At 33.9% G+C, this 17,214-nt stretch overlaps 2 protein-coding genes across 2 annotated transcripts; both read left to right on the top strand.

Moving 5' to 3' along the window:
• Positions 1–5,656: 5,656 nt before the first annotated feature.
• On the top strand, positions 5,657–9,004 carry LOC108997975 (probable disease resistance protein At4g27220). Its single transcript, XM_018974367.2, has 2 exons — positions 5,657–7,902; positions 8,161–9,004. The coding sequence occupies exons 1-2, from the start codon at positions 7,257–7,259 to the stop codon at positions 8,817–8,819; spliced, it is 1,305 nt and encodes a 434-aa protein (XP_018829912.1). The 5' UTR covers positions 5,657–7,256; the 3' UTR covers positions 8,820–9,004.
• LOC108997976 (disease resistance protein At4g27190-like) lies at positions 5,672–6,766 on the top strand. The gene has a single exon (XM_035691375.1). The coding sequence runs from the start codon at positions 5,672–5,674 to the stop codon at positions 6,764–6,766; it is 1,095 nt and encodes a 364-aa protein (XP_035547268.1).
• Positions 9,005–17,214: the final 8,210 nt, after the last annotated feature.

The raw sequence follows: 17,214 nt of genomic DNA on the forward strand, positions 1-17,214 counted from the left end.
TCTACTTCCCACGTTATTTTCTCTTTCCTGGTCTATTTCCCTCGTTTTCATCTCGTTTTCATCTCTGCTTCCCGAAACAGAGATCTCCGTAGCCCGAGGCCTTCTTCAACCCGCGAGACGCCTTCTTCAACCCGCGAGACGCCTTCGTCTTCTTCAAGCGCGAGACGCCTTCTCTCCGTCGTCCTGCCGGCGTCTTCCAGCCCAAAAGGTAATTTCTCTTCCTCGCTCCTCCCTCCCTCTTCTCTGCGACGATTTCCTCTCCCTCTTCTCTTTCTATTTTCTCACATTTCATCAAATGATTGACACTGTGTTTAGGGTTTGCGCGGAACTCTGTCACAAGGTTGCATTGCCCGTGAATCCTCGTCCAAAGATTGCACATTTCCTCTACAAACTGAACTTCAAAATCGCGATTGGGGTATTTTCGTGTAACCCTCGTGAGATTTCGGTATTTTGGTTTGTGATTTGGGTATTTTTCTGTGGTCATGCGTAGTGTTTAGTGATTATAGTATTTTGCTTTGAGATTTCCGTATTTTGGTTTGTGATTTTGGTATTTTTGTGCTGGAATCTGATTTGAGATTTGGGTATTGTGGTTTCTGAATTGGTAGACATAACTTGCTGACCTCGTGGACTATTCTATAGACACATATCATCTATATTTAACATGCCACCAATTTTATGAAAGTATAGACACATATCAGTAGTGCATAAGATCATTGCTACTTATAAGACCATTAACTTAATACACCACAACAAATGAATTTGAGTCCCACATAAGAACTGAGTTTGAAAGATCCTTGAGGTGATGATGGTATCACATAGACTGTAAAGTGACAAGAAATTGAGAATTCTTTATGTATATTCCAAGCCATTTGTGGGGATCCATGATCATTTTTTTCCATCCAGACATTCGGTTTCATGGAAAGTGATTCATATGGATTGACCAAGCTGGGGATTGTTCATATTACTTTATAAAGCAATTCATGAGTAGAAAATGAATAGAAAATAGCAATATCTCTTTCACCTTTAGATATATATATATATATATATATATATATATACAAGTAGTTTCCCCAGGCTGGCCAAACAAAACATTTGTTGTACTAAGAATGCATAGAGTCAAATAATCAAATAGCAGAACATGTCTGAACTTATTTTTAATAAAACAGTATTCAATTACAATATGCTTTACAATATGTTTGATAAGTTATGAATGGAGAGGGTCAAACTATTATACATCAGTATGTAACACAAATATTGCAGAAATCAACTTAAACTACACAACATAACAAAGTAGACTTAAATAACTGATGACTTTATTACCGATCAAAAAAAAAAAATAACTGATGACTTTATCTTAATATCTTTTGTTCCTAACTAGAGTAACATTAAAAATGAGGAAAGATAGACATATAAGAGCAACAGAGAAAGACATTCCAAGGGCTCGAAGTATCTTCAGATCAAAATTTTCAGCTAGACTTTCATGGCCAATTACTTTTGCACGTTGGATGAGCATTATCTTTAAGCTTGGATGAGCATTATCCTGTGAAAATAAATACTTTCTATGGTGCCATACTTTCTAAATGGATTTCTTCTTGCACATCATTTTGGATGTAGAGGTACACTCATAAGAAAATGAGGCAAGACCAAATTAAAGTTTCTATGGTGCCATATTTAATCCAGAAAATTTGTCTTACAAGAGAATGCCTATTACCATTGCAAGCTGAATCAATTCCAGAAAATCTATAAATCTATAAATCTTTAATTCCAGAATTTTTTTGTTAATTGATATATGATAAGTTATCTTTGGAATATATACAAGAGATGCAATTTGAGGTTTGCTGGGCTGGACCTTGATGTTTGCTGGGCTGTACCATATTTGTTTGTGCTATACTTTTGGGACACCAGGTTATTCATGGCAGCCATAGTCCCCATGACAACATGAATTTATTTGTTTGTGCTATACTTTTTGGGCTAGACCTTGATGTTTGCTGGGCTATACCCTTCAGAAACAACATGAATTTTTTTGTTAATGTTTGCTGCTTGGATCAATAAACAGCATTGTAGAGCGCTACAAGCAACTAGGATCTCTATTATTTTAGATGGAAACAGAAAAATGTTTTTGTAGTAGCCAAAACATCTCAAACCTCAAGTCCATTTTACTTTCTTCACTGTTTACTCAGAAGTAACGCAACCTCACTAGCAACATCAACTCATAAGTAGGAAGAAAAAGAATCTACTAAACCATCTTCTAGGAAAGTAAAAGCTGCATATAATACATACTAGACCATCTTCTAGGAAAGTGAAAGCTGCATATAATACATACTAGATAATGCACGCCTCATGTCCCCAAAATTCTTCAGATTTCTCAAAATCTGAAGAATTTTGTAAACTGTAAGGACCAGAAGCATAATGTTTGTGCTGAACAAAAAATTAAAACTGAAATTGAAGCTCATTCACCACTCTATTACATGTGCGCCATTAAAACTGAAATTGAAGCTCATTCACTCAAAAAATTAAAACTGAAATTGAAGCTCATTCACTCAATTCACTCAATACATGTGCGCCAATAACCAATCCAGATTTGAAATCCATTCATCTTTACTTTCCAGTAAATAGAGGCATTAATCAAATAGAGTTAGCTTCAAATAAAACTGTGGACTGTTTTGTATAGAAGGTGAAGTGTTATAGACTGTTCTTCACTGTTTTGTACTGCTTCAAATAATATATATGTTGCATTTGTGGAGTTCTATAGTGTTGATACTGGCTGTTTCAGTCACTGTTCCAGAATATGCTGGAATCTTGTGAATTTGGACCTATATTGGGTCAATTTTCTGACTCCTTGAAAATTTCATCTTTTTCAAGGATGGACACACATTTTGAGGATGACCCCTTCTTCACCACTCTATTACAAAGTGGGGGAGGAGGTTGTAATAGCACCCCAACGCAACATTCTAATGTTGTAATCCAAGCAACCACAACTGACGGTGAAAAGAGGCATCATTCAAAAAAAGTTCAAAGAGGTGCATCTTTCACTGTAGAGGAGGATAATCTCCTCGTGTCAGCTTGGCTCAACATTAGTATCGATGCGATCAGGGGTACTGATCAAAAGTCAACTCAAATGTGAGAAAGAATTACCACATTTTACCATGAATATAAAAAACCAAACATTGTTGACCGTTCTGAGGGCTCATTGATGAATCGATGGTCCACGATTCAAAAATTGACAAATAAGTTCTGTGCATATATAGCACAGGTAGAGTCATTGCACCCGAGTGGTGCAACCGAGCAAGACAAGGTATGTAATTATTGGATTTTTAATCATGAATTTATGTTGGACTTATTTATGAACTAAAACATATTCCTTCACCTTTATAGATTGAGAAGGCCAAGATGTTGTATAAAGAGATGGTAGGGTCTAATTTTACAATGGAACATTGTTGGTGTCTTTTGAGACACCAACCAAAATGGCAGCAACACGTATCTACCTTTGGTAAGAAGAGAAAGCCATAAGAAAAATATGTTGGTGAAGTTGATGTTAATTTAGCCGAGGAGGGCCTGGAGGTTCTTACTGAGAGACCTCCAGGCAAAAAAGTAGAGAAAGAAAGGGAGAGGAAGCGGAAGTCGATGGAAGGCAAAGAGGTAGAGATCAAAAAAGCGTTAGCTAAAATGACCGAGGATAGAGCGACGACAATGGAAGAGCGGAGAAATGCTATGTTGAAAGCAGACGAAAAAAGTGACAAAATATTTGAACTAAAGAAGAAGAAGTTTGAACTAGAGCAGAAGAAATTTGAACTAGAGCAGAAGAATTTTGAACTAAAGATAATGATGCTAGATGTACGTGGCATGAATGCCATGCAACAAGAATATTTCAGTAATATTCAATTGGCAATTTTTAAGGATTCGAAATTCCATTCCGGATGTACATCTACATCTCCTTCGACACCTTATGGAGGTTTCTAACTTCTAATGTTGGTAGTACATTATTTTTTGAGCATTTAGTGGCTGCCCAGCCACATGTGGGATGTAATTAGTGGACTGTTTTGTAATTATTGGACTGTTTTGATGATTAGTGGACTGTTTTTGTATATTTAGTGGACTGTTTTGTAATTAGTGGACTGTTTTGATGGAATGGTGGACTGTTTTGTAATTATTGGACTGTTTTGATTGATTAGTGGACTGTTTTTGTAATGGCAATGAACTGTTTTGTAATTATTGGACTGCTTTGATGGATTAGTGGACTGTTTTGTAATTTTAGTAGACTGTTTTGTAATTAGTGGACTGTTTTGATGGATTAGTAGACTATTTTTATAATGGTTGTAGATTGTTTTATAATTTTAGTGGATTGTTTTTATGGGTAGAAGAAATGTTGGTATGTTTGTATATATGATTGTTGGGTGAATGGTTTACAAAATATATTTATTGAATAATTAGGTTGAGGGAAAAAATAATTGAAAAATAATAATTTTATTTTTTAATAAAGTTATTAATTAAATTTGTAAAATATTAAAAAAAAATTATTATTAAAATATTTAATATTTTATTATTATTTAGACTTCAAGATAGCTAGTCTAATGTGGACTAGTTTAGCTATAAATCCATGTTATAGTTAAAATACAACATTTTAACTAAAATTTAGACTAGGCCATTGCCAATACTCTTAGGTGGCGTGAGATTTCCACGAATCCAACTGGAACTTGTCAACAAGTTTGAACAGAGACAACGACTTCTGGTCCACGCTAACGACAAATCCCACCGAAAGGCATCTCAAAGGCTTGAAAAGAAGTTGCTCCTCCTTTTCGTTTCTTTTTTTTTTTTATTTATTTTTCCTTTTTCAATAATTGTGCAAAGCTGCGTCTGCTTCTCTACTTAAAAGGTTGAGATTGGATCCTTTAACTTCTTTCAATTCCTCTCGATTCATCTTATAATTTTTTTAAATTTTAAAATAAATATAATAAATAATTTAATTTTTTAAAATTTTAAAATAATAATAATATTAAAAAATAATATTTAATAATATTTTATCATCTTTTACTTACTTCAACATCCAAACACACTCTAAGACTAGTGAACGTCTTCTCTGTATCAGAATTGAATTGCATAAACTTGTTCCTCAATGGCATTCAATTTACCCTCTTCCTCGTCCGCCTCTTCTTCTTCCACTCGTAAATGGTCTCACGAATTCTTGACATATAGCTGTATAGTACTCTTGTTTATATAGGAATTGATGTAACCATGGGCTATTTTGATTAAAAAAACTGAGTTTTTTTTTTTTAACTGAATAAAAAGTATTTCACTCTCAAAGATCGGTAGAACAACCTACTGGTACTCTTGTGACTTGTCCCTACTTCTTAAAGCTGGACGTTGAAGTGGAATCCAATCTAACGCGTTTAATTGGATTCTTCGTAGAAGATAAAAAAACTTTTAAAACGCGTTTGATTGGATTCCACTCCGTAAAAGGACAAAAACAAGAAAACAACTTTTAAAACGCGTTTTCTTTTGCAGTCCTTTCGATTTTGAGTCTCTTCAAAGCGAAATTCTGGGATTGTGCCATTCCCGTACTAGTTTCTCCACTAAAAAAATTGAGTGCAATAATTGTCATTTTTAATCAGCAGCTGCGAAAACGAGTGTTCTTGATCAGCAGTTCTTTGGCTGTGAGTTTTTTCAAAGCAAAATGTCCGGCATGGAACTAGTCGCGGCTCCGATTGTCAGTGTAGCGGTCGAAGAAACTGGTCGGCCTCTCTGTCGCTGTATCTATTCTACGATCAAGAACATTGTCAAAAGCCCAGTACAACAGCTTGATCTATTGGAAAGCCATATGAAATCCCTTATGGTTCGTAGAAATGATGCAGCAAAAGAAATGGAATTTGCTAAGAGAGAAGGAAGGGTAATAAAAGGTCAAGCCAATGCGTGGGTTGGGGAGGTTGACGAGCTGAAGCGTAAGTGTGATCAGATTCAAAAAGCAAAGAGTTCCCGATGTTTCTTAAGTTGCATTCCTAAGCGGTATAGAATAAGCACGAAGGTGGCAGAACATCTCAAAGAGATAGAAAGGCTTTTAGAAGTGGGCAGTTCCCTTGCTGGTTCCGTGGCTTTTAATTATTCAGAGGTCAAAAAAGTGGAGCATATTCCTGGACCTTCAATTCAAGATCAAACAACATCAGTATCAGAAGATGTAGACAAAATTATGACTCTATTGTCTGAAGATAAAAACAGGATAATTGGTATATGGGGGATGGGAGGAGTCGGCAAAACTAATCTGGTGAGAAATTTGAACAATAAGCTGCTCGAAAATAATTCAAATCTGCGTTTTAGCTGTGTAATATGGGTTACAGTGTCCAAGAATTTGGACATAAAAGGGGTCCAGATGAGAATAGCTTCCAGACTGCGTTTGAAGCTGGAAGAAAGTTCGGGGTCGGATGGAATGGCTACACAACTTCATCAAAGCCTACTAAAGGAGGAACGTTTTCTTCTTATTCTCGATGATGTTTGGGAGAAAATTGATTTGGACAAATTGGGTGTCCCACGGCTTGAAGATCCTAGGGGTAGTAAGATCATATTGACATCTAGATCTTTGGATGTATGTAGGAACATGATGCTGACTGATGTTGACATTAAAGTGAGCGTTTTGAGGGATGAAGACGCTTGGCAACTATTTAGTCGATATGCGACGGATGTGGTTAGTTTAGAACATATCACACCACTTGCTGAGGCAATTTGTAAAGAGTGTAAGGGATTCCTTTGGCCATCATCACCATGGGAGCTGCAATGAGAGGAAAGACGAAGCTGGAGTTATGGAACCATGCTTTGAAACAATTGCGAAGATCAGTGCCTTATGCAACAGGCGTTGAGGAGGAGCTCTTTAAGCCTTTGAAGTGGAGTTACGACTCATTAGAAGGTAAAGACTTGAAAGCTTGTTTCCTTTACTGCTCTTTGTTTCCAGAGGACTTCTCAATTCAAATAGATGAACTAGTATGGTACTGGCTGGCGGAAGGTTTGATAGATGATCGAGAAAAGTATGAGGATTGCTACAGTAGAGGAATTAGTTTGATTGAAAATCTGAAGGACGCCTGTTTGTTGGAAGATGGTTCCTATTCTCGCGCAGTGAAGATGCATGACGTTGTTCGTGATGTTAGCATATGGATTGCATCAGGTACCTGCAGTGAGTATGGAATTGAATCCCAGCTTGTTCGTTCAGGGCATGGGTTGAAAGAGATTTAGCTACTGAGCTATCAAATTCTGATCTCAAAAGAGTTTCTTTCATGAACAACGATTTAGAAAGACTACCTGATGATGTGTCTGTGATACAATGTTCAGAGGCATCAACTTTGCTACTACAAAATAATCCTCGCCTTGACTTAATTCCTGAAAGATTTTTGGAAGGATTTGAAGCAGTGAGAGTCTTGAATATCAGTGGGACCGGCATCAAGTCATTGCCCGTTTCTCTACTTCAACTGGATGATCTCCGTGCTCTTCTTTTGAATAATTGCAGGGATCTCGAAGAATTGCCCCCGCTGGAAAGGCTCAGTAGACTTCAAATGCTTAATCTCTCTTTCAGTGGTATCAGAGAATTGCCAAGAGGGTTGGAGCAACTCAGCAACTTAAGGCATCTAATCTTATCGTGGACTATCAATTTGGCAGCGGTTCAAGGTGGAGTCATATCCAAGTTGTCTAGTTTAGAAGTTCTGGACATGTTAGGCAATAACTACATTTGGAAAGTGAAGGAAGGGGTAAATGAGGAACAAGCATGTATTGAAGAGCTCCAATGCCTTGAGCGGTTACAATTCTTATGCATCAGATTGGAATGGGTCCCGTGTCACAGTTACCGAAATACAATTATTTCCTTGACAAATAGATTAAAAAGATTCCAAATTGCCATCTTAGGGCCGGACCATTCTACTGATATAGGTATTTTCTAAGTTATTTTAATTTTAAATATCATTCAAATAAAATTATTTTTAAATTTGAAAATTTTATTTTATTTTATCTAATTATTATAATTTTTTTATAATGTTAAAATAAACATTATATTCAAAAATTATATTTAAATAATTTTTTTAAATTTTATAATATTTTTATACGATATTTTCTTACTACTCTTTCACAATTGAATAAAATATATTAATTCAAAAGTTTTCATTATTATTTACAAATTATTTTCTGCAGAAAAATTATATTCTCCAGATGCCCAAAGATGCGTCACAATGAATGGAATTGATCTCTCGGGAGGACAGATCGGGTGCTGGTTGAGTATTGCAAGTGTTGAACTACGAATAACTAATTGTCGGGGACTGAATGAGATGCTACATGACTTGGTCATTAACAGTGTTGGCAGCTTTACAAATTTAAAAAAGCTTGAGATTCGTTACGCTAATAGCAGTTTTCGAACTGGAGGACGAGCTGCACAGTATGACCTACTACCCAATTTGGAGCAACTTATTCTGATAGATATGAGAGGCATTGAAAGTATTTCAGAACTCGTCAACCATCTCGGGCTGAGATTTCAGAGACTGAAAACAATATTTGTGGCGGACTGTGGGAAGATGAAATATCTTCTCTCCCTTGGGAACTCCATTCGCACAATGCCAAACCTAGAAGTAATCCAGGTATGGACGTGTTCCAATTTAGAAGAGCTCTTCAATTATCGTCCATTGCATGAGATCAATATGGCTCCAGATCCTATATTAACCCCAAAGCTACATAAATTGATATTGAGGGACCTTCCCAACTTAAGGAATCTTTGTAGGGACGAAAAGACCTGGCCGGGTAATAAAGTGAAGGTTGACGTGGTCGACTGCTATGATCTTTTGAGTACTGAGCAATAATAAGATGGAAACTGAGTTGCATTGGAGTGACATGTGGTGAAAACTAAATAATATTTTACGTGTTTTTGTTGGAGTGAGGTGTGCAATATATGTATTTTTTTTTTTTTGGACCAAATGTATTATTTTCTGGAAGTTTATATTACGTGTGCCTATATATATTAAGATAAATTTTATGTATTTGGATGTATTTGGAGTGTCATTTTTTAAAAATAATGTTATTTTTACGACTATGTTTTATAAAAAAAATATCCTCATATTTTTACACCAATAAGACTCGTGACTGAAAGCACGTGGAAATGCAGAATCTAAGCAACCGACATCCAACCTTACTTTGACGTTACCATTTGCTATATCTAGATCATAATTGTGAATCAATATATATCGTGTCAAGTTTCAACTTGAATAATTTGAAAGCCGAAGTTAAAAAGACATGAAATTACTTATATAATAATTATACAGATGAGATGATGTTAAAAGTTAAAAATTGAATAAAATATTATTAGAATATATTTTTTTAATATCATTTATTATTTTAAAATTAAAAAAAATTTAATTATTTAATTATATTTTATATATAAATTTAAAAAATTACAATAATAATATAAGATAAAATGAGATAGATTATTTAATAAGTAAAACCAAACCAGACATCAATCATCATTTTTAAGAGCAATAGGCTAACTAGTCACTTCCAATGGGCCAGGAAAGTTTGATCCACCTTTTCCATCTTATCTATCTGGCAGCTAGCATACCATGCATTAATGTTTTCTCGAGCCTGGTCCAATATCTCCAAAATTAACCCATTGTTCACACGCCATCTCGGCCACAGATCACATGCTTTGCTTGCACGCAGAACATCTACGGCATCAAATCAATCTACACGATCCAATTCCCTCTTTAACTTTTTTTTTTTTATTAATACCGACCTTTGTTTTCTTCAATTTTGTTCTGCATGCACCTGTCAAAACCTATGATAAAGCATATAATTTGTTGATGGTTTCTGTTCAAACATAGCTGTTGAATGTCGCGGTCGTGTTCTTCCCTTGAAAGGATTTGAACCAATCAAAGAATATGAAAACTTTAAGTTGCTTAGAGAAAGAGTAAAGGATTGGAAGATTGAATTAGTAATTTGGCCGTTTTGGGACGTAAAGTATCAATATGTTAGAAATATATAGGATTGTCGACTACATACAGAGATCATTGAAGGCAACAAATTACAATATTATTGGTCCCCGAATGGTCAATAATCTAGTGGTTTGTGAAGAGCAATAATTGTGTTACATAAGTAAATGTAACAAATTATAAATCTTATCAAGAACAATGGACTATCGATCGACAGAATATTTCGAGAAATCCTTGACCTCCCAGGTGGTAGGGAAATTCTTGGAATTAATCCTACTTCCTCCATTTAAGAAATAAGAAATGAGAAATTATTTCTAGAATGCTCGGATGTTTGAATCTTGTGTACTCTTTTTGAAATAAATAAATAAATATGGAACTTATATGAAAAATTATTTTTTTTAACGGTAGTCTTCACTCTTTTTCAAATGAAATACATGAGACTTGCACCTATTAGGACTACTGTATCTAACATTACTCAAAATGAGATACAATTAGTACTTGATTTATAAATTAATAATAATTTCAAGCTCAACCTTATCAATAATGGTATCAAGCAAGCTAGCTTAAATAAACGTCTAACAACCAAGATCAGTCTGATGGCCTGACGGCATATGTTCTCTAAATGGAAAACTTGGTCTCGAAACCCCCCCACTCCCTTGTATATAAAAATAAAAAATAAAAAAGTTTATCACAAACAAACCAAACAAGGGAATTGAGTAGAGAATTTCTGCATATTACATTATGAAAAATTGATTTACTGATCATCATCCCACAACCACATATCTTTTAATTTTTTTTCTTTTTCCCATAACAAGTATGTAGTGTATAGATGATGAGTAGAACAACTCAAATAGTTTAACATAAATAAAATAAAATAAATTAAAATATGTATACTGTGTAATGTGGGATGATAAGTAGCATAACCGGCTTATCATTATATTCTATTTCGATGATATGACATGCCTTGCTCATCCCACTTTTGATTGCTCATCGATCCAAATATTTGATAAAAAAGTACCGCATTTATAAAATTTTGATAAAAGCAAGATGGTAGTGTTTAGTATATATATATATATTTTTTTTTACAGCAACTTGGTTTTTGAGTGATCTCTTGAATAAATGTAATTTTCACGATGTCCAAATACGATATTATATAGGTCTTACAACTATTTGCTTTTTAGATTTCTTGAATAATTATAATTACACTATAAGAAAAATGAGTAGTTCCGGCGATTTTTATAGCGTTGCAAGAAGAGTCGCCGCAGTAGATCACTTTTTGCGCCCTGTTTTTGATCGCCGCCTATTTTTGCTGAGACAGCCGATTCAATAGGAAGTGGGCCCCTTATTGACATTTGTTGCAGCGAATATAAGTATTTTTGCAACGATTTATTTCGCCAAAAAAGAAAAAATCTATTGCAGCGCTCGAAGTCGCCGAAGTAGGTCTAGGCGCCAAATCTTCTAAAAATCTTTATTTTTCCCACCGATTTCTTTCATTCTCCACTTCTCTCTGTTCTTCGCCGTTCCGTCTCCATTTGCCTTTCCAAGAGATCAGCTTAACTCCATCCACGTCCCTCGAACGATTTCATCTCCATTTTCGTGGCACCACCCAAAGGTTTCTCCTTTACCTCATTTTCCTCCCGTGGAAGCTACGGTCGAGACAGAATCTCTGAAATAATACTGTGCCGTGCGATTCGTCTCTTTGAATCTGTGGGATTCGGGTCAGTTGCTTCCAACTGAGGTTGGTCGAGATTCAGTCGAGGGATAGCGTGGGTCCTTCCGTCACCACAGGTATGGCTGCAACTTAGAAGTGGATTTTTAATGAATCGATTTTGCGCCCATGTTTCTTTACAAAATTACAAGCTTTTTGTTTGTAGACTAATATTGAGGTGTGCAGTTGTGAAATCTACCCCTTTTTTGCACAAAGTTTGCATGTATATCTGCATTTTGTAGTCCACGTGTAATGCCCGTGGCTCGAACATTTTTTGACCTAGCGGCTGGTAAAATACAGTCATCACCTTCAACAAATAAAATGTCTATGAGCATACTTCCCACCCAGTTTAGAATTTATTGTAAGAAATAGATATTTTGCCAATACATCTTATAGTAATTAGTTGTGACTAATTTATAGATAATCTCAAGTTTCTAGTCCTAATTGTTTTTGGAGTGTACCTGTTCTGATAACACAATATGAAAATTAATGTTCTGTGTTTCGATAACATGAATTTCATCCGTATTGGGACTATTCCTTGGTGCAGTCACCAAGAGATTCAAAGCCTTGAATTTCCAAAGTTCTGAAGACATCCAAGAAACAATTTTAGTTTTCTTGAAAAGTTGGCATATATATATATATATATATATGTGTGTGTATCTTTTTGTGGGGCTAACACAAAGAGACTTCTTTAAGGAAAACACTAAAGACTTGATGTAACACCCGGACTCAGAATTTTTATGGATCGAGTAGTGTTTTATTTATGAAAAAATATTTTTTTAACAGTAGTCCTCACTCTTTTTCAAATGAAATACATGAGACTTGCATCTCTTAGGACTACTATATCTAACATTACTCAAAATGAGATACAATTAGTACTTGATTGATAAATTAATAATAATTTCAAGCTCAATCTTATCAATAATGATATCAAGCAAGCTAGCTTAAATAAACGTCTAACAACCAAGATAAGTTTGATGGCCTGACGACATATGATCATGTTCTCCAAATGAAAAATTTGGGCTCAAAAACCCCTCACTCCCTTGTATATAAAAAAAAGTCTGTCATAAACAAACCAAACAAGAGAATTGAGTAGAGAAAATTCTGCATATTACATCATGAAAAATTGATTTACTGATTATCGTCCCACAACCACACATCTTTTAATTTCTTTTCTTTTTTCCATAATAAGTATGTGGTGTAAGAAAGATGAGTAGAACAACTCAAATAGTTTAACATAAATAAAATTTAAAAAATTAAAATATATATGGTGTGTGGTATGGGATGATGAGTAGCATAACCGGCCTATCATTATATTCTATTTCAATGAGATTACATGCATTGCTCATCCCACTTTTTATTTTTTATTAAAAAAAATGATCCAAATATTTGATAAAAAGGTACCGTATTTATAAAATTTTGATAAAAGCAAGATGGTAGTGTATAGTTTTTTTTTTTTTTTTACAGCAACTTGGTTGTTGAGTGATCTCTTGAATAAATGTAATTTCCACGATGTCCAAATACGATATTATATAGGTCTTACGACTATTTGCTTTTTAGATTTCTTGAATAATTATAACTACGGATCGAGGAGTCCAAAGATGTTCTTACCATATTGATAATATTGCATATACATAAAAAAAAAAAAAAAAAATTAGAGTACTGTCCTGTTTTTGAAGAAAATAGAAAAATAATAAAACAATATCCATGCATATGATCATTTGCCTTTATTTTTTGATTAAAAAAATGAATATAGTCGTCAATTTTTTTGATATTTTTTATTTTTTGACAGAAAGAAAATTGATAATATAACATTTTCTTACATTATAATTCATATCAGAAATAAAGAACTCTGGAGTACTCTATCCAAAACACTGACAGGTAATGTAATTTCCTTTTGAATTAAAATGGTACCTGATGATGACTATATATCAAATTAATTGTAATATTGACAAAAAGGCCTAAAAGATAAGAAAGCTCACCTTATCCATGCATGCTTGTAATTGACATGTTAAAAGCAAATACGCGTACGTGTATCTTTTAATTATTTTCTTTAACGCGTTGCCTTCCAATTGCTTGTTTTTAATTCCCAAAGGCATGCAATTTCTAGGTAGCTAGCTATAAGCTTAAATTCCGACTATTAGATAGAGCAAGGGGCTGCTGTCTTTCATTCAAACTTATAGATTTATACTTGATGATCTGTATGTAAAAATGACGAAACTGACGAGAGACTTAAATCCCGTGTTGAAAATATATCTCAATAAATTAAAGGGAGTTATTATTACAATAAATAATGTCTAATCAAATTCATCAATTTGAACTAAATTATATATAGATTGAATAAATTTTTCAAAGATTATCATATATTCTCTCGAAAAAAACACTTGCCGAGAAAATTCATCTAGTATGAGAAATGGTCAATTGATAAAAACAAAAAATAAAGATACACTTCTTTCACAATTATTATTCAAACTGATCATATCATTATTTTGAGTTAATAATGGTATCTAAACATTTCAATATTACACGATAATATCATTAGGGTGGCGTTTAGGTGGAAGAGTTCATTTGAGTTTAGATTTAGATTTGGATTATAATTTGTATCTAAAATTAATTATAATCACAAATCTAAAATCTTGGAAAACTTAAAAGCCTATTTGGGTTTGATACAAATCCAAATTTTAATATGAGTAATGTTATATACAGTTTTAGAGTATACAAGCCACACACACTATTTTTTAGAAGAAAATGGGATCAACTATATTTAAAAAAGTAAATTTTTTTTAATGCAGGTTTGATCAGATATATCCACTTTTTTTTTTTTTTTTAGAAAAAAGAAATATGCAAAACTTATATATGCAACCTTATATTGTAAATATAATTTTTCTTTTAATATATGATCATCCAAATAAGACATTTGGATTTCAAATCTCCAAATCCAAAAATCCTCATGCCGTCCGGGTTCATTCATCCAAACAATCCTGCATAGGCGAAGGTGTATAATAATTGTGTAAAAATTAATGTGTATGTATCATTGCTAACTAATAATAGTGCAACAGCTGCGACCAGTTCATGAGTGGTTAAATGCATTCTAAGCTGCTCAGTGGCCTGACGTTTCACGTTTGCAGTCAAAACTGGTTCAATGGTATATATGATGCAGTGCACGATTGAGAGCTAGCTCTATATAGCTCCATTGGCCTCAAGGAAAAGTAGTGGCCTCATCAACCCCTGGCCACTATCCTTTAGTTTTCTCTTGCTTTTATTACCACTCGATGTCATCATTCCTAGCATTTTAACCAAATATTCATATACAGGCTAGCTTCGATATTATATTAATATGCATTGAATGCTGGTCTGGCCTGGCCTTTTCTTCAAAGTTATAAATACAAAAAGTACATGAATAGAAATCAAGCCCACTTGTTGAAAATTTTAACTTTCCCAGATCCAACTTGCGGTTGCAGGGACACATTCTCACCCGGCCACTTAACATAAATATTATATGAATGCATGTGTCTTCTGCGCTCTTTCTGGGCGTAGGGTCCATTAATTGCACACATGATGTCCTTTTTGGTGTCCGACTCACTCAATATAGCCGGCTCTGCATGATGTGGCGTCGACTAAGCTCTATGGCTTTGAATTTTTATAACCTATATATGTATTTTGACCGAGGGAAGATCAAAAGTTACAAGTCAGCATAATGGGAGACAGCCATAGGGGCCGGCTTTTGAAACTTGTTTTGGCAAAAAAAAAAAAAAAGAGAGAAGAAAAAGGAAGAAGAAGAGTAGGTAAGTGTATTTAATTAATATATTTTGTTTTCGATATTTCGTCTTTTAGTAGTTAAGTCTTCATTAACACGTTTGATGAGATATTAGAGGTTAGACTATTAATGTGAAAAAAGGAAAAAATAACAAAACAAAGACTTGAAAGTCTCTGTTAATTCTTTAGCTCTATTAATTTGTGTCTCACTTGACATGATTTTAAAAAATTAGATAAAAACTCAGAGGTAGGAGATCTAATTGCAGCTGTCGTTTGCTAGAACAGTCCCAAAGTTACCACTTTACGTGAATATCCCACCTTCCTCTCATGTCACCCCCACAGTCCATGCTAGAGAGCCCCACTGATCCTGTTTTCTCAGACATCATTTTCAAGAACGATTGGCCACCATCTTGCACCAGCTAATTCGATCAATGATCTTATCTTACATTTAACACCATACCAGAAAAAAAGTACTACGTAAATTACCTATTAACTGAAGTACTTATACGTAAATGTTTTCTTAATAATGCAATATATATACACATGATCATGATATTACTCTCATGTACATGATCAATCTTCTGAATATAGCTAGCTAGCCAGCCCTTCACTGTGACTCGGTTTTTAACTTAATATCTAATATTAAAGAGTTTTGCTATACAATTTCTGCCACATTCTACACTTTATATTTTTTAAAATTTTTAATATTTTAAAAAGAAATTAGTTTTTTTTAATTATTTCAAATTTTCTATTTATTATTCATATAATAAATATTTGATAAAAGAAAAAAATAATAAAAATTAGAAAAAAAAAATTGAAATGTGGAGTATGAGGAGGTTGTGAAGATTTATTCAACATTAAATGAGAATAGATCATATGGATATTAGAAGATACAGACATGTATAATTTCTTGCAATCAGAAGACAATGTTGCTGACTTCTTGTCCTCTGCTTGACAAATTCATACGTTAATTAGGACTTATAAATAATTGCATTCCAAGTACTGTCCAAGCATATATTGACTTGTTGTGCATGCTCGCTACATTAATTCAGATATTTGAAACCTCTCATTCATGTTTCACAAGGACATCATACATATTACATGGAATAAATCTTCCCAACCTCCTAACACTTTACATTATTTTTAAATTTTTTTTTTATCAAATATTTATTATATGAATAATGAATAGAAAATTTGAATTAATTTAAAAATAATAAACTCAAATTTTTTTTTTAAATATTAAAAATTTTAAAAAATGTGAAGTGTGAAGTGTGATGGTGGTTGTGTAAAAATACTCTATTATATGTGGGGCCATGCGTTAGCCCCAAGGTGTACCAGACATAATAATTTTAATAAAAAAAATAAAAAAGTCAGTAGCTTATTTATCTGGAAAAAAAAAATAAGGTTAAAGAAAAATAAAAATCTAGATTAAAAAAAATCTAAACTTTAGCAAAGTATAAATATTGGTCTGCATCCATATTGAATTCACTACAAGAAAACTGGGCTATTGCGGCGCCCAAAATCGCCACAATTGAGCCTCATAATCGCTGTTTTTGATCAGATGTGGCGATTAACAGATCGCCGCACAATCGCCACAATCCTAAAGCCATTTTCGCTCTATAGCGGCGAATTACAAAAATCGCCACAACTGCACCTATTTGCAGCGATTAATTATCGCCACAGATCATATGAAAAAGCGCCGAGATAAAGGTTCCCGGGTCCAATATAATCGCCACACTAGACTTATAGTGACGATATATACCGTCGCGATAACCCAATTAGTCGCCGCAAAATAATTTTTTTTCGTAG

Source organism: Juglans regia, chromosome 7, assembly GCF_001411555.2.
Source record: "Juglans regia cultivar Chandler chromosome 7, Walnut 2.0, whole genome shotgun sequence".
Taxonomy (NCBI): Eukaryota; Viridiplantae; Streptophyta; class Magnoliopsida; order Fagales; family Juglandaceae; genus Juglans; species Juglans regia.

Excerpts from the sequence above, each read along its gene's own strand:
- LOC108997976 (XM_035691375.1), top strand. The coding sequence starts at position 5,672 with ATGTCCGGCATGGAACTAGTCGCGGCTCCGATTGTCAGTGTAGCGGTC.
- LOC108997975 (XM_018974367.2), top strand. The coding sequence starts at position 7,257 with ATGAACAACGATTTAGAAAGACTACCTGATGATGTGTCTGTGATACAA. Across the intron at positions 7,903-8,160 it reads GGACCATTCTACTGATATAG|AAAAATTATATTCTCCAGAT; the intron begins GTATTTTCTAAG and ends TATTTTCTGCAG.